Genomic DNA, 24,112 nt, shown 5'->3' with positions numbered 1-24,112 from the left:
TATGCAGCATCCCTCTATCCTCCCATTGGCATTTCCCTCTCCGAGTCCAAAGATGCAATACTTGTTGGAGAAGCAGTTACTAATGAAATAAAGATAAACATGTTGCAGCTCTGTGTTGTCGCTTTTCTTGTTTTGTACCAGCTTATTTATTTGTTTTATATCCCTCCCCAGTGAGCTCAGAACGGGTTACAGGCTAACAGACATAAGAATAGTCAAAGTGGGTTACAAGTTGATGTATCTATAATACAGTTCATCCTAAATTAACACATAGTTGATTTATATGCAGTACAGGTTGGTCATACTAAGTTTACATATACAGTGTGATCTAGCTCCATATACATTTAATATACAGTTGTTTGGAGGAACAGAATGGAAGTTGTTTAAACTAGAAGAGGGTTTGGGACTCTATTCACATACCACCCAGACACTAACTCCTACTCCTGAGAGGGCTAGATAATACATATATAAATCCCCGAGGAAATACACATACACACACACCCCTGAGAGATTACTAAAGGCAAAGCCAAGAGATAATGCATTTGTTATGGTTATGTGGTTCTTTCCAGACCCTAGATCACAAGATATTTTGTTTATTTTATATGTTTTAAATTACAATAGCAGACGATATCCAATAAAAACATCATTATATCCCAGGCTGATGTGTACAGTATACTTACTGTAGGTTGATTTGCCTTGTTTATGGTTATGGTGGCAGGTGGAGCTTTGGATGGTATAAAATCACTCGCATAATTGAAAACGGGATGTTTGACAGCCAAAACCATTACCATGACCCATGAACCTAATGGAATATCCCGATCCAGCACAAGAAATAGGCTGCTGAGGAAAGAAAGTGTCTACTCGGTAGCAGAGTCAAAAGTACAAAGACTCCTGGGAGAAGAAATGAAATCCCCAAGAGTGAAGTAGGACAGCAACCTGATAAAGTCAGAGATGGGTGAAGAGAACCATACCTCAGTTGGAGGTGGGGGAGGAATGAGAGAGGTCTAGTCCACAGATGAGTCCAGCAGCTGGGGAACAACAGTCCAGCGGGTCTTCTGTTTGTGTAGCAAAGGAAAAAAGCTCCAGATTGTTCTGCCAGGCAGAACGTGACATCACCCAATAGGTGCAGGAAGAGCGTTAAGGGGAAAGGGATCGGGGTTTGATATACCACTTGGACAAGGTTTACAATACAGGTATTCAAGCATTTTTCCCTGTCTGTCCCGGCAGGCTCACTGTCTATATAATGTACTTGGAGCAGTAGAGGATTAAATGACTTGCTCAGGGTCACAAGGAAGAGCACGGGATTTGAACCCACAGCCTCAGAGTGCTAAGGCTGAATTAGAATTTCCATGTTCTGCTTTGAGAATTGTTCAGCTGATTTTCACTATTGGTAAAGTTAAATTTTTTTTTTTTTTATAAAGAAACCCTGATGTATGAGTGGGGTTTTATAGAAACTGAGAGGTGGTAGTGAAAAGCCCTCACCCACCCCGGCCTACTGGGATCTAGCCCAGCCCTGGCTTATGCCCAGCTTGTCAAACTTAAGACCTTTTGTGAAACTTGGGCTGGATGCCAACCCTAAAAAGCATAGTCACATCCAAAGCTGTTCTGCTAAGTCCAGTATTACACATATATATGTGTATAAGCATGAGTAGAAAAATGTGCTGACTAATATATATATATAATCTATCTTTTTTTTTCATACTAGTAAAATGGGCACTAAAAAATTTATGCCTAATGCAATAAGCTAACAATAATGCTAATGAATTAGACATGGTCTGCGCTAAGAAAATGCATTTCAAAAATGTGTGAATTTGTGCTAAATTTAGTGCACATTGGTTGGTAAAATGTAAAAACATTTCTATTTTAAATTAAAAAAAAAAAAAATTAGAAGCACTCTAGTCTAGCCTCGGATAGTCTTGAAATTCTGGTGGCCTACTAGGTCCTCCTCCCCTCTTACATCCACCAATCTGTGTTTGAGAAAAGCCTGTTCATATGTTTTGCCAATCTTTTAATTACTTGTTCTATTGGTTGTCCAGCATAGTTGATAAAAGTCTACTGAAGTGAAATACTGTAATTGAATTTTGAAGCCCGGGTAAGAGTAGTTGAAGCCATATTAGTCTTTCACTCTCTTTTTTTTTAATTTCTTCAACAAGTTTGTACTTAAAGTATAAAGAATATTATATTTTGCTGTCAATAGTAAGATACTGAAGTTAACTCATCTCTTCAAACAAAAGCCAGTATCATATTTACATTCTTTCTTTTTTATTTGTTTTTCTAAGGCCTTTAGAAGTGCCAGTTTGTTAGCCAAGTGTTTTCAATGGCTAAAAACATTAGTATGGCATTGGCCTCCTCATTAGACCTGTGAATTTTATTTAATCAACTCTTCAAAAGTGCTCAGTGCTCTATTTTATGTCAATTTCATTAAATAGCTATAATAAAAAAGCTAAAACTTATCTTTTGTTATTTGTTTGTTCGTTCATATCGGGAAGGGAACGAACAACAAATAACAAACAAAAGATAAGTTTTAGCTTTTTTATTATAGCTATTTAATGAAATTGACATAAAATAGAGCACTGAGCACTTTTGAAGAGTTGATTAAATAAAATTCACAGGCCTAATGAGGAGGCCAATGCCATACTAATGTTTTTAGCCATTGAAAACACTTGACTAACAAACTGACATTTCTAAAGGCCTTAGAAAAAGAAATAATGTAAATATGATACTGGCATAGTATAAAGAATAGCATACTTGCACAAGTCTGTTTTTAACAGTACATAAGAGTAATGGTCTGAAAATAATCTGGCAGTGGTTGTGGTATAATGATTACCTAGTGCTAATACCAGAGTTGGGGGAGTGTCAAAATCTGGAGCACTATGAATCAGAGTTTGCTTTAGTGCTGCCCAATTCAGGGAAAAAGTTTCAATGGCACAGCGTTTTAACTGCTTAAACATTTTATTTAACCAGGGCAATATGTCCAAGATAGGAACATCCAATCTATAACATAGCTTTAAAATTAGCTAAAAACATGGTTTGTTAATTACATTTTCCAGTTCTTATTTAGAAAGTTTATATCAAGATTTAACTTTCAAATCTCTAGATATACTGGACATTTTTGCACTCCAATGTCTTAGGGCTCCTTTTATCAAGGTGCACTACAGGGGTTAGCGTGTCGGACATTTCATCATGCGCTAACCCCCACGGCACACCAAAAAACTAACGCCTCGTCAATGGAGGCGTTAGCGACTAGCGCGGCAGGTGGTTGAACGCGCGGTATTCCGCGCGTTAACCGCCTACCGCAGCTTGATAAAAGGAGCCCTTAGTCTCTTCCTCTCTTCCCTCCACCAATGTGTCCAAAATTCCTCCCTCTTCCCACCCTTCTCTCTCTTCACCACTATCATATCCAACAATTCTCCCTTTTTCTTCCTTTCTCTAAGTGCACCATCTCTTTTGTTCCCACTCCATACACCTATGTCTAACCATTCTCCTTTTCTCTTCCCTCCCCCACTGGCAGCATCTCTTTTACCCTCCCCACCACCCCACCCATGCAGAATCTCTTTCCCTCCCTATCTCCAAACCCATCTATCCTTCCCATCCTCCTTCAGACCATGAATCGTCTGTCCTTCCTTGCCTTTCCAACCCCCTCCAGCCTGTGCAGCATATAGTCTTCCCTGCCACCCCAGTTGCAGCCCGCCACCTCAGGGGAATCCTATAGTACAACCTCTCTCCAGCTCCCAACACCCCCCCCCAACCTACCTCCATCTCAGCTTCTGTAATTCTAAATTTTGGGGCAGCCAGCAGCGGCAATAAAGTGAGCCTGCTGCCGTCAGCCTGCCACAGAAACTTTCATTCTGCAGTAACTTCCTATTCCCACATAGGTGAGATGCTTCAGAATGAAGGCTGTCAAACTGACAGCAGCAGGCTCACCTTGCTCCTGGCTGCCCAAAGATTTAAAATTGCATTGGGTTGGAGAGTTGGGAGAGCCATAATTGACTCACAAAACAGGAGTTACATTAGAAGGAAGGACTCTGGCAGAGGGAAAGCCTGAGTGGGCCTGTGCAGAATAGATTGGTGGTGAGGGAGCTAAGAAAGAACTTTAATGCCATTGCTGATGAATCGGTGAGTCCATTTATTTATTTTAAACGAATTGATTTGAATCACCTGAGAATTGGACAGCTCTAGTTTGCACCATTGTATTGGCCTTACCTACACAAATATTCATGTGTGCTGTATGGAGTGTTAAAAAGTTGGTGCTAGTCAAATGCTGTAAGTTTAAGGTTTAAATAACATTTCTCAGCATGGAATTCTATCATCTCCAGGATAACTCAAACATAGCATCAGATAAAATGGAGTGGTTTGAGCGCATCAGTGCTGTTCGAACTGATAACTGACAAGTTATCATCCACTGGGTAGTCTTAGAATGAAGACTTAGTATGTGGAATAGACTGGAGCTTACTTTTGAAGTTAAAAATGACCACCTTATCCTATAATTTTGTTTGTATGAAGAAGCATTTTGAGCAAAACATTAGTTAGTAAATGTTCACCAATTTAGTGGGTCAACAACACTAATGTTCTGAAGGCATCAATTAGTAGTAATTCTGTAATCTGCATAAGGGATTTGTAAATACATTATGGGCAGTTGTGAACCAGATTAGAAGTTACAGCTCCACAGGTTCTTTGGATGAACAAACTGCCAGTATTCTTGAAAGGGCTTGATGAGAAGTATGGAACAGGAAAGGTGAATGAGACTGGGGTAGTGCAAGACATTTAGAGAGAGCACCATCAAGTTCACATTTAGACATTTGGAAAGCAGCCAAGAGATGACTACAGGGAATTCTTGGAATTGGTGGTTGTCGTGGGGGGGGGAGGTTGTGTTGGGGTTTTTTTGGGGTTTTTTTGGGAGCTGTTCTAGCAAGAGGAGACTGATTCATGGCACCTTTGGCCATGCATCTTGCTCACTGACTGTTGAAGGTAATTTATTCTCTAAAGATCTGGATGTTTTGTGGCCAGTTCACTCTGACACTGAAAGAGGAAAAGGGAGTACAAGATGTGTGTGTTTGCAGTGTGTATCTATCTGAAGTTTCAAATAACTGCTCCTGTAGCAAATGCAATATAGAAGGCTACATCATGGATGTTTTCCAAACACTTGTGATATTTGTCACTAGAACTACAGTATTTATTTAATTTGTTTTCTATCCCATTTTCTCCAAAGAGCTCAGAATGGTAGTTGGTCCTATTTAGCGGCTAGTAAGCACCTCAACAAAGATGCTGATGGTAAATGACATGAAAAATGAGGATGGTTTTGAGCAGGGTCACATCAAATGAATCACTGTGGGACTAGAGTCCAATCAGGGATGAGAACCTTGAAGATTTTGTCTTGATCAAGTCTAAAACATTGTTTCAGTTGATGGGAATTTTTCAGATGCATTTCTCAATGCGTTTTCCAGATGCATTTTTCAATGTAGACTTAAACATATAGGAGTCATGAGAAGACTTCTACCAGGCTGTGGAGGATAATCATGCTGAATGTCATGTACTCTTTCAAGAATACAGTGGCCTCATAACAAAAGACTAGTCACAGCTTCAGTCAGTGGATTTGATTTAAATCGAATCAATTTAAATTGCTAGTAAATCGCAAATTAAATCATGGTTTTCTACAGAAAGACTCATTTTTGCTAGTATAAATATTTACAACCAGATGAAGGTTTCAATTTTTTTAAAATAAACTAAACTAAAACTTAGTTTTAAAGACCTAGTCATCAACCAAGAGAAGCTTGACTCGGTTTACAATATAAATTTGACAAGAAAAAGTAGACTGAAATAGTTAATTTCCAAAATGTTTAGCAAACAAAAAAGTTTTCAGAACTTTCCAGAATAAAGCAAAAGAACCTAAACTTCTTAATGTAAGCGGTAAAGCATTCCAGAATTCGGTAAATTTAAAAGCAAAAAATCTCCAGTTTAATAGGTTAGTCTTCATATTTGGACAACTTTTCTGCTTTACTTTATTGAAAGGAGAAAAATAATTACAACCTTAATAATAATTTAAATAGTTTTATTTAACCAAAACAATAACATTATAGCATATGTATTTCTGTTACATCTACTCCAATGTTTTATCTGAACCCATGAACCGGATCTTGCAGAAAGCCACACATTGTTTTCTGCTCCTCCTTCCTGGAACGCAGAGCCCCGTATAGTTTTTTTTTTCTTTCTGCAAGTGAACCGTGCAGAAGTGTTTCTGATCTGCTGTGCTTCTTTTCCCTTCTTCAGCTGCAAAGAATGCTGACAGGCAGGTACTGATGAGAATGTAAGTATAGTACACTTCTCCCTCTGGATTCACGGGGGATAGGGGCAGAGCCAGACCGCGAATGGTGAAATACCGCGAATATCTTCTGGTCCGGCTCTGACCCACCTCCGTCCCGGCCTTACCTGGTGGTCTAGCGGGCTTTCGGGGCAGGAGCGATCTTCCTACGCTCCTGCTCCGTGCAGATCGCCAATAGGAAATAGCTGCCGTGAGTTCCCGTACTCTCTCGAGACTACGACGGGAACTCCCCCAGCCATTTCCTATTGGCGATCTACACGGGGCAGGAGTGTAGGAAGATCGCTCCTGCCGTGAAAGCCCGCTAGACCACCAGGTAAGGCCAGGACGGCAGGTAGAAGGCTAAACTGTGGGTTTTTTTTTCTTTTTTCCCCCTCCCCAAAAAATTGCGAATATGTGAAATTGCGATTGCCAAAACCGCGAATGGGGAGGGGGAAGTGTATATCTCCATTATTTCCTATGAGAAAATTGAGAAGGAGGTTCTTAAAACTTTGTTTTTAACAGTTTTGGGGGGTAGGGTTCAGGTTTCCCACCCTGAAAGCTCCCATTTCAACATTTTTTTATTTTTCTAATCATCTCCGTCCAGAGACTGGAGTGCAAGCAAGCAGTGGAAATGGTGGGGTGTCTCTGTTACAGCACCTAGACTGGATTGTCAATTTCAAGAAGAGCCAGCTTATGCCATCTCAGACGTTGGAATATGTGGGAGTTCAGTTTGACGTGATGCAAGGGCATGATTTTCTTCCTAAATCACGCAAACAGAAGCTCCAGAAACAGATTGTGGATCTCTTAGCACTCCAGAATCCCACAGCCTGGAATTACCTTCAAATATTGGGGTCCATGGCAGCCTCTCTGGAGGTTGTGCCCTGGTCCAGGGTGCACAGGCGGCCTCTCCAGTAGTCCCTCCTGTCTCAGTAGTCCCCTTGGCATCATCCCCTTCAGATGCCCTAGTGCACAGGTGTCAAAGTCGGTCCTCGAGGGCCAGAATCCAGTCGGGTTTTCAGGATTTCCCCAATGAATCTGCATGAGATCTATTTGCATGCACTGCTTTCAATGCATATTCATTGGGGAAATCCTGAAAACCCGACTGGATTCCGGCCCTCGAGGAGGGACTTTGACACCCCTGCCCTAGTGAATGGCATGCCCCTTCAAATCATGGAGTGGATTGCTCTCGTGACCGATGCCAGTTGTTCCAGCTGTGAAGCTCATTGCAGAAACTGCTCCATTCAGGGCCTGTGGATTCCCCATCAAAAGGGTTGGTCAATCAATCATCTGGAGCTTTGAGGCATACAGCTGGCATTGAGAGCTCTCTAAAACACCTGGAAGGAAAAGCGGTAAGGGTGTTTTCCGACAATACCATGGTAGTGGCGTATGAATCGATGGGGGCACCAGAAGTGTTCCCTTAAGATGGGAGGCTTGGTTCCTATTCCAGTGCACCTTCAAGCCCTCTCTGGCACACATGGCTCGAGTGGAAAATGCGCAAGCAGAATTTCTCAGTCTCTAAGCCGTAGACTCGGGAGAGTGGACTCTCTTGTAGAAGGCATTTCTTCTCATTGTGCTTCGTTGGAGTAGACCAAAGATAGACTTGATAGCTTCAGCCAAGAACTAGAAAGTCGAGCATTTCTTCAGTTGAAGAACAGAGCCAGGAAGCTTAGGTCTAAACGCGTTGATTCAGCCCTGGCCAACTCAGGAACTCCTTTATGTATTTCCACCTTGGCCCATGGTTGGTCAAGTCATCTGCAGGATAGTGACTCATCCGGGCCTGGTGATCCTAATGGCAGATTGGCTTGCTGTCCGTGGTATGCGAATCTGGTTCGTCTTTAGCAGGGCAAGAAGCTCAAGTTCCCTCTTCATCGCAATCTTCTCAGGGACCGGTTCCTATGGAGAACCCCTAGCACTTTGGTCTTACAGCATTGCTCTTGAGCTCAAGACCTTGGTTCAAAGGGGCTACTCAGATGTAGTCATTGCTACTCTTCTGAGGTCCAAGAAGCTCTCTACTTTTCAGCAGTGGTGTGCTAGAGACCAGGTGGAGCTGTTGCTTGCTCCCCTTCCGGTGGTCTTAGCCTTCCTGCAGGCCAGTCTAGAAAAACACTTGGCGGTGATTTTCCTCAAGGTACAGGTGACAAGACTTTCCTGTTTTAGGGCGCAAAGGGTTCCAGTTCCCTTATGGCTCATCTGGTTGAGATTTTAAAAAAATAATTTATTTATCAAGTTTCAAAATATTTATCAAGCATATTATATCTTGTACAGAAAGAATAAAATAATGTTATAAAGAAAAAATCCCAATAACATGGAAAAGAATAAAAGAAAAAAAATGTTTTAACAGACCATTCTCAAGTCCATAACAATCGGATCCAAAATTACAAAGAGCGGTTTAAAGAATATCTTTAGCTATTATAAAGAAGAAAAGGCAATTCGGTTAAAACGTTTACATGAGAGATCTAAATATTCATTTTACTTCCAGACATTTCAAAGACAGAAAAGTTAACTGAGATGGTTCAAAAAATACGAATTTTACAGAATGATATTTTACAATGCATTTGCATGGATATCTAAGAAACAAAGTCCCTCAATTGAAGTGACTCCTGACTTCATAAGTAGAAATTGGTATCTCCGCTTTAAGTTTCTCGGGCAACATCAGGGAAAATTTGTATCTTCAGGACAAAAATTCTTTATGCCTATTATAAAAAAAAAAAGTCTCTATATCCACATTTTATCAGGCAATAAAGCCATAGTCGCCAATAAATTTGAGGATTTTGCCACCTCTTTATCAGAGGTCTCAAGTATATCAGTTAGTGACCAAATTTTTCAAAGTGGCGCTTCGTTTGCAGCTGCCCCTGCGCCAGCCTTTTCCTATGTGGAACCTTAATACTGTGCTGAAGGGGCTTGCTGAAGCTCTTTTTGAGCCGCTCAAGGATGCATCTCTTCTGGACCTTATGATCAAAACAGTATTTGTTGTGGCAGTTATCTCAGCAAGGTGTATTTTGGAGCTGCAGGCTCTCTTGTAGAGAACCCATTCTTTGGATCACAGAGGTGGTGGTATCCCTCTGTACAGTTCCTCTCTTCCAAAAATGGTTTTGGAATTCCATGTCAACCAGGAAGTTCATCTGCCTACTTTTTGTTCCACGGGGTCAGAAAAGGAGGAACTACTTAGAGAAGACCAATAGCTTCCATCTTTCTGACCATTTTTTCTGACTAGCCAATCCACGTGGGGCAGTCCAATGTCCAAGGACTCTATTGCCCAATGGATCAGCATGGCTGTTTTGTCGACTTACATTACCTGTGGTAAGCAGTCACTGGTTTCTCTCAGACCAGAGGTGTCGCAGTTTCGTGGGCAGAGTCTTGAGCAGTTTATCCAGCTGAGATTTGTAGAGTGACTATTTGGTCTTCCCTTCATACTTTCATGAGGTTCTACAGAGTGGGCATGGTGGCTCGATCTGACACCATCTTTAGGGCCTTGGTGTTGCAGGCAGGCTCTTCTGTCCCACCCTAGAAGTTGCCATTGCTTTGGTTTGCCGCTTATCGTACTGACTGGAGTGGATGTAGCAGAATGAAAGATTAGGTTCTTACCTATGATAATCTTCATTCTGTAAATCTACGGAGGAGTCAGTACGGCCTGCCCTCTGTCTGCTGTAATTCTTTCTGTATCGCTTGCATTTTCTACCTCAGATGTTTCTCCTTTCAGGTCTGAGTAACTTTCAGATGGGCCCTGTGGGGAGACGTTCTACATATGTTAGTACATATCTTTGCCACTGGCTATGTTCCAGTGTGTGCAGGTTGTTTTCTATTGCTGCCTGTTTTTCATGTTACTTGTTTATTTTTTCTTATATTGTATAGCAGAACAGGGGAAGTTCCCCTTGCCCCCTTTGTCTATATGCTTTGTTCCAGTGATGTTAGTTTGCTTTTGGACTCAACTGTAGGGAGCTTTGTATTCCTCTGCTAAGTAGGAGGAACAGAAAACAATGTGTAGCTTTCTGCAAGATCCGGTTCACGAGTTCAGATACATTAATCGTACTAACTCCATGGATTTACAGAATGAAGATTATCAAAGGTAAGAACCTAATCTTTCATTCTTCTATTTGCTTAAACATCTTTGTTAACTTGATATGGTTCAACAAAATATATATTTTTTAAACTGATGTCTCATTTTATCAAGCCGCGGTAGAGCATTTTAGCATGGGCATGAGGCAAATGCTCCCGACATTCATAAATGACTGCTTCTTGGAGCAACTGGTCCGGGAACCAACATGAGGGAGGGGGCTATTTTAGCAGTGATTGGCTGGCCTGGAACTTCCTCTCTGATGTCAGAATTGATGTTGGGGGGGGGGGGAGGCTTGTGGGCCTGGCGCACGGTTGGGAGTGAAGTCATGGGAAGGAATAGAGGGGACTATGAAGAGATGAAGTGAATTGAAAGGGTTAATAGCTGGGACAGAGAATGTTGTGCAGTTGCTGCACTCACCTGGCTTTTGAAACGTCGGGGAAGCAGGAAGAACACAAAGGCAACGCAAGTCAATCACAGAGCCCAGGATGGGCTCCACAATTGACTCACGTTGCCCTTGTGAGCTACTGCTCGATCACGATCGACCTTTTGGGCACCCCTGGTGTAGTGTATCTAGATTTTCAGAAAGCTTTTGAGAAAGTTCCTCATGAGAGGCTCCTGAGAAAATTAAAGCGTCATGGGATACGTTGCAAAGTTCAGTTGTGGATTAGGAATTGGTTATTGGGTAGAAAACAGAAGGTAGGGTTAAATGGCCATTTTTCTCAATGGAGGAGAGTGAGAAAATTAAAGCGTCATGGGATACGTTGCAAAGTTCAGTTGTGGATTAGGAATTGGTTATTGGGTAGAAAACAGAAGGTAGGGTTAAATGGCCATTTTTCTCAATGGAGGAGAGTAAATAGTGGGGTGCCGCAGGGATATGTATTGGGACTGGTGCTATTTAACATATTTATAAATGATCTCAAAATTGGAACGACGAGTGAGGTGATTAAATTTGCAGATGACACTAAATAGCTCAAATCTGTTAAAACGCATGCAGATTGTGAAAATTGCAGACGGACCTTAGGAAATTGGAAGACTGGGCATCCAAATGGCAGATGAAATTTTATGTGGACAAATGCAAAGTGATGCACATTGGGAAGAATAACCTGAATCGCAGTTACCGGATGCTAGGGTTCACCTTGGGGATTAGCGCCCAAGAAAAGGATCTTGGTATCATCGTAGACACTACGATGAAACCTTTCGCCCAATGTGCAGCGGTGGCCAATACAGCAAACAGGATGCTAGGAATTATTAAAAAAGGGATGGTTAACAAGACTAAGATTGTTATAATGCCCCTGTATCACTCCATGGTGTGACCTCATCTGGAGTATTGTGTTCAATTCTGGTCTCGTTATCTCAAGAAAAATATAGCGGTGCTAGAAAAGGTTCAGAGAAGAGCAACCAAGATGGTATAGGGGATGGAACTCCTCTTATATGAGGGAAGACTAAAATGGTTAGGGCTCTTCAGCTTGGAAAAGAGACAGCAGAGGGGAGGAGGGGAGATAGGACTGAAGTCTACAAAATCCTGAGTGGAGTAGAACGGGTACAAGTGGATCGATTTTTCACTTCGTCAAAAATTACAAAGACTAGGGGACACTTGAAGTTACAGGGAAATACTTTTAAAGTCAATAGGAGGAATTTTTTTTTTTTTTTCACTCAGAGAATAGTTAAGCTCTGGAATGTGTTGCCAGAGGATGTGGTAAGAGCGGATAGCGTAGCTGGTTTTAAGAAAGGTTTGGACAAGTTCCTGGTGGAAAAGTCCATAGTCTGTTATTGAGAAAGAAATGGGGGAAGCCACTGATTGCCCTGTATTGGTAGCAAGAAATATTGCGGCTCATTGGGTTTTGGCCAGGACTAGTGACCTGGATTGGCCACCGTGAGAACGGGTTACTGGGGCTTGATGAACCATTGGTCTGACCCAGTAAGGCTATTCTTATGTTCATGATAAGGCGTATGGGGTTTAGACTTAAAGATCTCAGGAGGAAAGGTGGGAGAGGGGTGGTATGATAGTCATTTAAATACCTACTTAATATAAATATGCACGAGTCGAGTCTCTTTCATTTGAAAGGACACTGCAATGAGAGGGCATAGGATGAAATTAAGAAGTGATAGGTTCCGAAGTAATCTGAAGAAATACAGTGGTGCCTCGCATAACGAACGCCTCGCACAACGAACTTCATGTCTTGATTCACACAACGAACTTCGTTTCACACAACGAACTTCACACAAAGAACTTCGTTTCACACAACGAACTTCGTTTCACACAACGAAGTCGCCCGAGCTGCCGATGTATTGCATCCTTCCGCGCAGGCACTGCAGGCAGTCGTTAGTCACTGCGCTTAACTGCCCTCTCTCACTGTATACAGTCGTCCTTTTAAGATAAACTCAATATTTTTTATATATCATGGCTTCTAAAAAAAGCAGGAAGGTGATTTCTGTTGAAATGAAACTGGAAATAATTAGAAGGAGTGAATGTGGGGTAAAACAGTGTGACCTCGTCAAAGAGTTTGGCCTCAGCAAGACCACCATTTTCACCATTTTGACAAATTTATCTTTTTTTATGTCATCTTAGCATATTTTATGCTGCAGAACGAATTATTTTTTTTAACATGTATTGTTATGGGAAAACGCGTTTCACATAACGAACTTTTCGCATAACAAACTTGCTCCTGGAACGAATTAAGTTCGTTGTGTGAGGCACCACTGTACTTTGATGCGTGGAACAGTCTCCCGGAAGAGGTGGTGGAAACAGAGACTGTGTCTGAATTCAAGAGGGTCTGGGATAGGCACATGGGATCTCTCCGAGAGAGAAAGAGAAATGGTTACTGTGGCTGGGCAGACTAGATGGGCCATTTGGCCTTTATCTGCCGTCATGTTTCTGTGGGGTTCACTTTTGCTGCTAAGTTATAAATTCCTGTTGATGATTCGTCTTCTTTTTTTTTCCTAAGTTGCATTCTATTCCAGTGGAGATCGATTGCTTTGGAATGTAACTGAAGGCAGGGCAGGATTAATTCGTTGAAGGCCCCTAGGCACACAAGTATACTGGGCCCCCCTGCCCCGCCCCACCCCATCATGCGCCCAGGTGGAAACAGGAAGCTGCGTCAGAAGGAAGCTTTGGGCAAGCAGCACCGCTTGTACAATTATAGTTCCCGTTGCCTTTCTTACCCGCGTTCCTTGCTTGTCTTACTTTTCGTCGATGGGGGGGCTGCATTGCCGATTAGGGTGGGACCCGCATTGCCGATCGATGCTGGAGGGGCCCATCGCCATTTGGAAAAAATAATGTTGATGCCCTCCTTCATCGGGCCCCCCTGACAATTTCGGGCCCTAGGCACGTGCCTACTTGGCCTTTTGGTTAATCCTGCCCTGACTGAAGAGGCAATAAACTCCACCGACAATGTAGGAGGTGCTGAAAGTTGTGAGATAACAGAAAGAAGATTATCCAAAAAAGAACCTAATCTTTCATTGAAGTACCTATTGGCATTCTGAGCTCTCACCATGATGGCTAGAGAAAATTAAATTATCCATTGCCCCATATTGTTCCTAGTGATCTAGTAGATTCTCTCACCTCTCTAGCTCAGACACTTGTGCCCTCCTCCAAACATGCTTGTATTTGGAAGCTTGATCCTAGTGGGTAGTACCAGTATCCCTCCCCCAGGACCTCCATTCATCTGGTAAGGCACTTATCTGTAATCTGCTCCTTCACTACCAGCTCTAGATTCTGTTTCTTTTATCTTTCTGCACTGTATGCCTAGGATAGACTTCTTGAGTTGTATGTCCTGCTCTGTCTCGGCCCTATTCAAATCGGCTGAAAACCTACATTTTTAAGGCTTCTTTTAACTCCTAAACCCTTATTCATCTGTTTGTAGCTATATTGGATTAATTTGTTCCCATAATAAATAAAACTCCATAATCCCTTATTATTCTGTTTGTTTCGAATAGATTATAAGCTCCATTGAACAGGGACTAACTCATACATGTTGTGTGTACAGCACTTCATACATCTGGTAGTGCTATTAGCAATAACATGAGACCATGAAACTATTATCAAAGATCACCCTATGTCCTTTAGAACTAGACAGCTTCCAGAGCAGGAATGAGTTCTGCCCCCCCCCTTTACAAAACCCTAGGGGAAAGGAAGCCAAGCCAACTTGACCCTATATAAGGTTTGGGGCTTCTGGTTTAAAAGGGGTCTTCTACATTTTAGGCCTATATCAGGGTTGGGAAAGAAGAGAAGTACCATATATATTTGAATATAAGTCGATACCTCCAACTCCCCAAAAGGAGGAAAAAATAAAAATAAAAAATGGTTGACTCGAATATAAGTCGGGAGCTTAATATTAAAGTGCCATGCCCTGCCAGGATCGACACCCAGTGTCCCCTCCATCACACCCTCCCCTGCAAGGTTCTGCATTCAGCCCCCTTCCCTGCCAAATTTTGCACCCAGCCCCCTTCCCTCCCTGGTCTGCACTCGGTCCCATTCTTTACCAGGCTCTGAACACTGTCCCCCCTCCCTGCCAGGCTTTGAACACTGTCCCATCTTCCTTCCCTGTTCCCTCTAAAAAGAGCCAACCTCATCAGTGATGTCACAATGGCTTGATTGTCCCGTACTCCCCTCTGCCCTCTAACCCAGCCTGCAGATTAACCCTTCCCCTTAACTTAAACCACCTAGTGGTAGGCCGGGACAGGAGGGATCCCTCCCGTCTCTTGCCCTGGCCGGCACTAATAATTACCACCCTCCCTCGCATACCTGTGCCTTGGTGGTCCAGCATGTATCCCGTGCTGAAATCCTTTGTAAAGGTAGTAGCGAGCGGCATACCTGGGCCAGTATGCAGGAGCAAGCTTTTCATGCTGCCGGCCTGCCCTGCACCACTCCTTGATAAGCTGCTGCGAGAACCGTGAATCCCACGAGAACCCACGGCAGCCTACCAAGGAGCGGTGCAGGGTTGGCCAACAGCACGAAAAGCTCGCTCCTGCGCCACTCGCTACTACCTTTACAAAGGATTTCAGCGCGGGATACAATATGGACCACCAGGGAACAGGTATGCGAGGGAGGGTGGTAATTATTAGTGTCAGCCGGGGCAGGAGATGGGAGGGATCCCTCCTGTACCGGCCTAAGTCAGGTCTTCAGGAAGTCCGGGAGGGTTTCTGGTGGTCACTGGGTGACCACCCGAATATAAACCAGGACCCCCATTTTTGGGCCAATTTTTTGGCTCGAAAATCCCGGTTTATATTCGAGTATATATGGTAAATCGAATCAACATGAATTGGAGGTTCTATAGAGAAAAAGGTTTGGGGGGTGGCTTCTAAGCTTAGAGCATTTACTTTTCAAGTTGTTTATAGTGTCAATTGGTTCAGCTATTTTGCAGACGTTGGGTGATAGAATTTGGCAGCTGTTTCTGGTCATGCAGGTACAAATCACACTTTGATGAGCCCAGCTGAGAGATCGGCACTGCTAAAAATAGTGAAAATAGAGGCTAACCATCAACCTCATGGTTTCTGTATTGAAATCAACTTACTGGCTATAGCTAAATATATAGGAAAGAATTGCTTGAACCTCAATAAGCTCTGCCCATTAGCAGCAAGCAGTTGTACCCTGAGGGGAGGAAGAGGAGTGGATTGTGTGGGGATGGGTTTTAATTAGCCATCCTTTTTGAAACAGCATATTGATGCGTGCCTGCAAGGAAAAGAGGACCAGCTTTGCATGAGATTCTAGCCCAGGGCTGCCCAATTCCGGTCCTCGAGATCTACTGGCAGGCCAGGTTTTCAGGATATCCACAATGAACATGCATGAGAGAAATTTGCATACCAAGAAGGCAGTGCAGGCAAATCTGTCTCATGCATATTCATTGTGAATATCCTGAAAACCTGGCCTGCCAGTAGATCTTGAGGACTGGAATTGGGTAGCCCTATCCCTGGAAAATGTATGCACTCACTTTTGAATATCATAAACACTGATGTTCATTATTGCATGGTCTATGCCAGCATAGATGTAGGGGTGGAATAATATTTTCTCTGAGAGCTTGCTGGAATGGTTTATAGTAGAGTTGTGTGCGGACTATTTTATTTTGTTTTATTTTAATTTTGTTTGTGGTATTCTGTGTGGTTATATAGTAGGACACTGTTACAAAACAATATAAAAAGCACTTTGCTAATTGACATCGGAGGCTGTAATGTGTGTGAAGCCCCTCCTTGATGTTTTTGGTCTTTTCTTGCACTTAGTAACCCTCCACTGAGTGAGGAGATGCTGCCACCGGGGGAATGGATATGTCATCGCTGCACTATTCGCAGAAAGGTAATTTTTGTATGCTTTCATAACTTTCTGTGCAGCAAAATTATTGGAAACTAAACTGTTAACCTTGCCATAAATGTTGCTTTGTTGAGTAGTGAGCACCAGCGTGGGGAAGGTTTGCATTATTCAGTAATCCCTAGCTCTCTCCTTTTTTAAGAAGTAAGAATTAAAAGGAATTCCAAAAGTAGTAGTCTCTCTTTGATCTAAGAGGGAAGATATGATCATTTTTAGTTTGAGTATCAGTGTTTTAATTCTTTGAAGTTATGAGCATTTTGTATGCCTTTTTATGCATTTAGGTGAAAGCATGGATTTTGCTTGTTTTTAGTCTGGGATGTAAAGTTTTTTTCTGTTCCTTCCCAAGATGAGTGCTGAGCATTGTCCTCTATCATACAGAAACGAGAACAGAAGAGAGAGCTGGGCCAGGTCAATGGATTAGTGGACAGATCTGGAAGAAGAACCATCTCTCCTACTAGTGACATGGACCTGTCTGATCGCACAGCCAGTAGCATCCGGGCCTTTACCCAGGCAAGAATCTTAGAAAGGAGAGCAAGTCGGCCTGGCACCCCTACTTCCAGTGCTAGCACTGAAACCCCCAACTCTGAACAGAATGATATGGATGAGGATCTCATTGATGTGGATGATGAGTCAGCAGCCGTGGAAATAGACTATGGGCAGCCCCAGCTCAAGAGGCCATTTGAGCTGCTGATAGCAGCAGCCATGGAACGGAATCCCACCCAATTCCAGTTACCAAATGAGCTGACATGCACCACAGCACTTCCAGGTGAGAGGATGAATCTTGAAACCAAAGATCTAATTGTGTAATAATCTTTCCAGCCCTATCCCAATCCAATTGGGGAAAAAACACTTAAGTTCCATTATCTAGTTTTGTTATGTGTTGCTTGTTCTACTGTATGTCAAGAAGTCACCACTAAAGGAGGTCTCTATAGCCAGGTCTAGATTTTTGTCTACTTTTTTGGACAGCATCCATTAGTGATTTATGGTTTATTTATATACCGCCTTTTACAAACAGTAGAAATATAAAAAAAATCAGAAAACAGAAAGGAACTACAATTGCAGATAGGAAAGCAAACAGGATGGTGTTGAAAGAAATGAAGAAGCAGGGAGTAAGGATAAAGAGGCCAGAGAGAACAGTAGTGGATAGGGTGGTAAAGAGAGGGCAGAGATTAAATGCTGAGCCTGAGAGGTTGAGGACAAGGGAAGAAGATAAGTCATGTGGCATAGGGTGCAGCATTTAATCTCTGCCCTCTCTTTACCCACCCTATCTACTACTGCTCTCTCTGTTATTTTTCTGCTCATGGTGAAATATGAGTTACCCACTCTAGCCTCATGTTGTCAGCTGGATCCAGGTTCGTCTGACAGGGTTGATCCAGTTCTTGGTTTACCCCATTATGTGCAGTAACTTGTTGTTCTGACTTCCCCATTTCAATCCCTAAGCAAAACTACAAGTCCCTACATGTAATAGAGTAAACTAGAACTGAATCAACCCTGTCTGGTAAATCGGATCCAGTTGGCAACCTTACATGTTGGGATCCATGTAGAGCAATCCAATCTTAAAATAGCAACCAAAATAGAATCCACTCACCCTTACTGGGATGGTACATTTCAGAAGGAAAATCTATGCTAGTCTGATTTCATACGTCTCCGATTTTAGCCATGCAAAACTTATTTTTAGAGGAGCTTGGATATAAGAGGGGTGCTGTTCAAGCCTTCACCATTTTAAAAGCTAGGACAAGTAGAGGTTTCTTCAAATGGGAAATTCCAGTGAGACAGGAAGACGACAACAAGGTCCTTTTCAGAGAGGTTTTAGGTTAGGTACTCCAATATGTCTTGGAGCATACAGAATATATCTGGTCTTTCTGTGAATAGTAAATGTGTGAAGATGCTAATGTATGTTTTACCTTCAATCAAGTTAGTTTAATTCATGATGGTCTCTGGGAAAAAGTATTAGATTCAAAATCTTGAGTATGGCTGTCTTCAAGTCATGGGTCCATAAGCAGTCTAAAAATGTCTGAACTGTAACTTTTTTATTTTTTCCTATAAAAGGATGGAATTTGGACTGTTGAATTACAAATTCTTTGCTTTTAACAGAATTCTTTAACTTCATTCTCACAAGGCATATGAGTTCTGACAAGTGGGTTAATGTTCCCTAATCATGTGCTGTGCAGAAGGAATTATCTACAATTTATTCATCTCTGCCTCCTTCCTCAGTTTTTCCTTCTGTACGCGAGCTGGAAGGTGTCTTTCTGATCTGCTCTGAGAAGCTTTGTTATGTCCCGGTTTTTTATTTGAATTCTGAGGCTTTTGGTGCTCAAGAGGACCCCAGGCAGCTCTGCCTGGGAGAAGATGCAGACCCTTTTGAAGAGCAGTCTACAGCTAACAGGGTAACCCTTGAGAGAACCTGTCTAGTCAGCCTGCACTAACACTTAAGGAGCTTGGGGACCATTTCCCTGGGAGTCAGATTCACCCCTGATTTATTATGCATTTGAGCAAAGGCTGATTGGCCTAGCAGTGGCTTGGGAGGGCTATAATGGGTGTCAGCTGCATTCTCCTTTCTCACCCCCTCCCCATTGCCAAGTGCTGGTCCATGGGGGTCAGAGATCTCAGCCCAGCTTTGGCCCAACTGGCAGCTCAAAGATAGCAGCATCCTGGACTTGGTGCATGCTTGTTTGAAGCAGTGGTCTTCTCCAATATCTGGCTGAAGTGAGCTGAAGTAGACAATAGCACCAGTGCAGCACAGCACAGTGATTACAGGCTATTATAGCCTTTAGGAAAATGAGGGGGGAGGGTCTCGGTATTGCTGTTGTGGTTTCTGGAGCTAGCCATAGCCCTCCAAAAACCCCTTCTCTGAATTGTTTGGACTCTGCTGCAGCTTTCCTGGGCTGTTTTTTGGCACCAAAACACTGCCTGGTGGCCATTTTGGATTTCCTGATTTTGATTAAAAGGCCTCTATCTGCCTCAGAATCCCCCAGTTTGGCCTAAAATAGATTATAATGGACTCCTCAGACCATTCTACCCCAATATCATGCCAGGTATGTGCTGGATGGTTGGCTGAGGAGCATCTGTACCATGTGCTGTGATGCACGTGTGGAAGGCATGGGTCTTGGACTTAGACCCCTCTGGTACCTTTAGGGCTGAGGAATCACAAGGGGCTCGTTCTTCAGGAAGAAAATCCCTTCAGGAGCCCTTGGAGAGCTATTTGGTGAAACTCGGATGCCTGGACGCCACAGAGCCCAAGAGATGACAAGGTGAGTCGCCAAGGGCTTTGACTTTGTGCGCAACTGGACAGCTTTCTGGGGAAGAAACAAGTACTACAGAAAGGACTGACTACACCTCACCAAGGAAGGACAAGAGAACTGGCTGGAAACATGAAGAAGGTCATCGAGAAGGCTTTAAACTAGAAATCAGGGGAGAGCCGACAGTCGACATCCAGTCGATGGCTCGGGAAACAGGTGACCCCAAAGAACGAACTGCAGATGTCTGCTCAGATAAAGGGGAAGAGCATGATGCAAACGAAGGAGACAAAGAAGGAGCGCAATTAGATCCCGTGAATAACACAAAAAGGGCTGGGAAGCACAAAGTCCAAGAAGAGAGCACAAAGTGAGCTTAAATGTATGTACACGAATGCCAGAAGCTTGAGAAACAAAATGGGGGAACTAGAGGCACTAGCAAGGCACGAAAAACTAGATATCATTGGCATAACAGAAACATGGTGGAATGAGGAAAATGAATGGGATACAGTACTGCAGGGATACAAACTATACAGAAGAGATAGAATAGGGCAAAAAGGGGGAGGTATTGCCCTATATGTCCAGGAAGGAGTAGAATCTATCAGAGCAGTGAAGGCGGAAAGGAAAGAGAAATTAGAGTCACTCTGGATAAGGATTCCTAGACAGAATGGAACAGACTCAAAGATCGGCCTCTTCTATCGACCCCCAGGACAGACGGATATGACAGACACAGAAATGATAGAGCATGAATGTAGAACAGGCAACATAACGATAATGGGAGACTTCAACTTCCCGGGGATAGATTGGAACCTAGGGACCTCAAACTGTGGGTAAAGAAACAAGGTTCCTGGAACTGATAGGGGACTGCTTCCTAGAACAAATGGTGGGAGAACCGACAAGAGGGAGCGCCACCTTGGACTTGGTCCTAAATGGCATAACTAGACGAACAAAAGAAGTAGAAGTCGCGCTCCCGCTGGGGACGAGCGATCACAGCATGATCAACTTTAAAATCGACATCGGGAAGGGGAAACAAGCCAAGACCCTAACCACGACATTTAACTTTAAGAAAGGAAGATATGACAGCATGAGAGCCATGGTAAAAAATCGGCTCAAGAAAAGGATAGCAGAAATCAAAACAGTCGATCAGGCATGGGCTCTACTAAAAAACACTATCACCGAAGCACAGAATCTATACATCCCGCAGATATCAAAAGGAAGGAAAAACAAAAGCAAAAGAGAACCATATCGATTGTATTTCTCCCCCTCTTCCTATTCGTGTCCAGGGGCTTTTTGATCCTTTTTACCTAGTACGTATTTGTTGTCATTCATGTAGTTTTTTATTGTTTAATTAATAATAGATGTTTCATTATAGAAATGTATGTTTTATTTGTTAAATTTTTGTTTAAATGTTAATTTTAAATTTTGTTCAACGCTTTGAAGTTTTGAAAAAGCGTTCAATCAAAAACCTGAATAAACAATAAATAAACAAAAAAACAACCAGCTTGGCTAACTAAAGAGGTGAAGGATGCAGTAAGAGAAAAGAACAACTCATTTAAAACATGGAAATGAGAACAATCAAACGAGGCATGGAATAGCCATAAAGAAGACCAAAAGAAGTGTCACAAGGCGGTAAGAGACGCCAAAAGGGATTACGAGGAAAAGATAGCGCAAGAAGCAAAAAACTTCAAGCCCTTTTTTAGATACGTAAAAGGGAAAAAAAACCTGTAAAGGAGGCAGTGGGCCCACTCGACGACAAAGGAATAAAAGGGTGTATCAAAGAAGACAAACAGATTGCAGACAGGTTAAATTCCTTCTTTGTGTCTGTCTTTACTAAAGAAGACACTACATCAATACCCAAAACAGTGAAAATATTCAAGGGAACAATGAGGAGAACCTCACTACAGTGAGTGTGAATTTGGACCAGATATACTATCAGATTGACAAATTGAAAAGTGACAAATCCCCTGGACCAGACGGAATCCACCTGAGAGTATTAAAAGAGCTAAAGGTAGAAATTGGAGAACTACTGCAAACCCTGGTTAACATATCGATTAAAACCGGACAGATACCAGAAGACTGGAAGATGGCAAATGTCATCCCAATATTCAAAAAAGGATCAAGGGGAGAACCGGGCAACTATAGACCTGTGAATCTTACATCGGTCCTTGGGAAGATGGTTGAAACACTAATTAAGGATAGCATAGTCCAACACCTGGATACTCATGACCTGATGAGAGCCAGTCAACATGGCTTCAGGAAGGGGAAGTCCTGCTTGACGAATCTACTTCAATTCTTTGAGATGGTGAACAAACATATTGATAGCGGAGAACTGGTGGATATAATATACTTGGACTTCCAGAAAGCGTTCGACAAAGTTCCACATGAAAGACTTCTCAGAAAATTACAAAGCCACGGAATAGAAGGGGATATACTGAGATGGATAAGCGAATGGCTGGAGAACAGAATGCAGAGGGTGTGCATAAACGGGAAGTTAGCGGGAAAAAGTAACTAGCGGCGTGCCATAGGGCTCGGTTCTTGGGCCCATTTTATTTAATATTTTTATAAATGACCTGGAAGAAGAAATGACCAGTAAAATCATCAAGCTTGCAGATGACACCAAGCTAAGTTGGGCAATCAGGTCACAAAAGGACAGCGAAGAGCTCCAGAGAAATTTGAACCAACTAGAAAGATGGGCAGAAAACTGGCAGATGAAGTTTAATATAGAGAAGTGCAAAGTGAGGCACCTGGGCAGAAAAACAAGGAGCACGAATATAAAATGTTGGGTGTAAAATTGGAAAAGTGTGAGCAAGAAAAGGTCCTGGGGATACTAATAGACAGGACCCTGAAACCGTCGACTCAATGCGCAGCGGCGGCTAAGAAGGCAAATAGGATGTTGAGCATGATAAAGAAGGGAATCGCGAGTAGATCAGAGGATATCATAATGCCGCTCTATAGAGCCATGGTCAGACTACACTTGGAATACTGTGTCCAGCACTGGTCTCCCTACTTAAAGAAGGATATAGCAATACTGGAGAGGGTGCAGAGGAGAGCGATGAAGCTAGTTAAAAATATGGAGAACTTGAGCTACAATGAACGCCTCGGAAAACTGGGATTGTTCACCCTCGAGAAGAGAAGAATGCTCTGGGATCTGATAGAGACTTTAAAATACTAAAAGGAATCGACAAAATAGAGCAAGAAACAACGTTATTCACGTTGTCAAATGTGACTCGGACAAGAGGTCATGGACTGAAACTGAAGGGAGACAGGACCTGGACAAATGTCAGAAAATACTGTTTCACACAGCGAGTGGTGGACGCCTGGAACGCACTCCCAGAAGAGGTTGTGGCGGAAACTACCATTCTAGGATTTAAGGGCAATTTGGACGCACATCTTCTTGCAAGACACATTGAGGAATACGAGTCACCAAGGTCCTCATCGGGGAACACCTAGCTGAGCCTCCGCAGGTGCGGACCACCGGACTAGATGGACCCACGGACTGATCCGGTGCGGGCATTTCTTATGTTCTTATGTTCTGGACTTTCTGCTTGGTGCTTTACCCCTAATTTTGTGAGTCTCATGTGGGAAAGCTTACATAAATTGTCACGCTCCTCCTGTGCCCTCTAAAGGTGCATCTGTGGCTGCGCAAGGGGGTTTGCCCTCTCAAAGTGCATTCCCCCCAGAAAGGGTTTCTGATCAGGAGCCAGAGGACCAATCAGGAGGACTGGGGGGTCAGAGTCCATGCCTCTACTGGCCAGAGAGAATCAGAGTCTCAGGCAGAGGCCATTTGTCTAGAGGTGGTAGTGATTCTTAACCAAGGGGAGGACCAGACTGCACACCACCTTTTAAAGCTGACAGCCATGCTGGAGATTCACTGCGGAAATTAAATCTAGAAGCCCTGCAGACCTCAGCTATACAGTGCTCTGAGTGGTTCTAAGACTTAGACTACATTTTTTTCCCTCACATCCTGACATTATTGTGTTTGTTGGAGCACTGGGAGACCCTGGAGGGCTCCTTATGGTTTGCTAGGACAATGTCAAAACTCTGTCCCACGGCTCCCAAATTTCTGCAGCTCTTTGTTCAGCCTAAAGTGGATTTGTTAGTAGTGCAGGTTGCCTAGTGAAGGAGGTGTCATTTTAAAAGATGGCACAGGATCACCGGGTAGATGTCCTCAAAAGATAATTCGAGGCCTTGGGAATTAAGGCCGCAGCCTCGTTCATGGCATGTGC

General features: G+C 42.9%; 1 protein-coding gene across 5 annotated transcripts in view; it reads left to right on the top strand.

The window, feature by feature from the left end:
• The window catches only part of PHF12 (PHD finger protein 12), a 169,103-nt gene that overhangs the window by 8,658 nt on the left and 136,333 nt on the right, over nucleotides 1–24,112 (top strand). For 3 of the 5 annotated variants that reach the window (XM_033921691.1, XM_033921690.1, XM_033921689.1), the window contains 2 exons: nucleotides 16,569–16,641; nucleotides 17,032–17,419. In XM_033921691.1, coding sequence (XP_033777582.1) covers nucleotides 16,591–16,641; nucleotides 17,032–17,419 — 439 coding nt within the window. In that variant the 5' untranslated portion in view covers nucleotides 16,569–16,590. Of the gene's footprint in view, nucleotides 1–16,568; nucleotides 16,642–16,999; nucleotides 17,420–24,112 lie in introns of all 5 variants that reach the window. The other 2 variants (XM_033921692.1, XM_033921693.1) reach the window with 1 other exon arrangement.

Source organism: Geotrypetes seraphini, chromosome 15, assembly GCF_902459505.1.
Source record: "Geotrypetes seraphini chromosome 15, aGeoSer1.1, whole genome shotgun sequence".
Classification (NCBI taxonomy): Eukaryota; Metazoa; Chordata; class Amphibia; order Gymnophiona; family Dermophiidae; genus Geotrypetes; species Geotrypetes seraphini.
The sequence above is the reverse complement of the archived record's forward strand: the minus strand, read 5'-3'. Positions and strand labels throughout refer to the sequence as shown.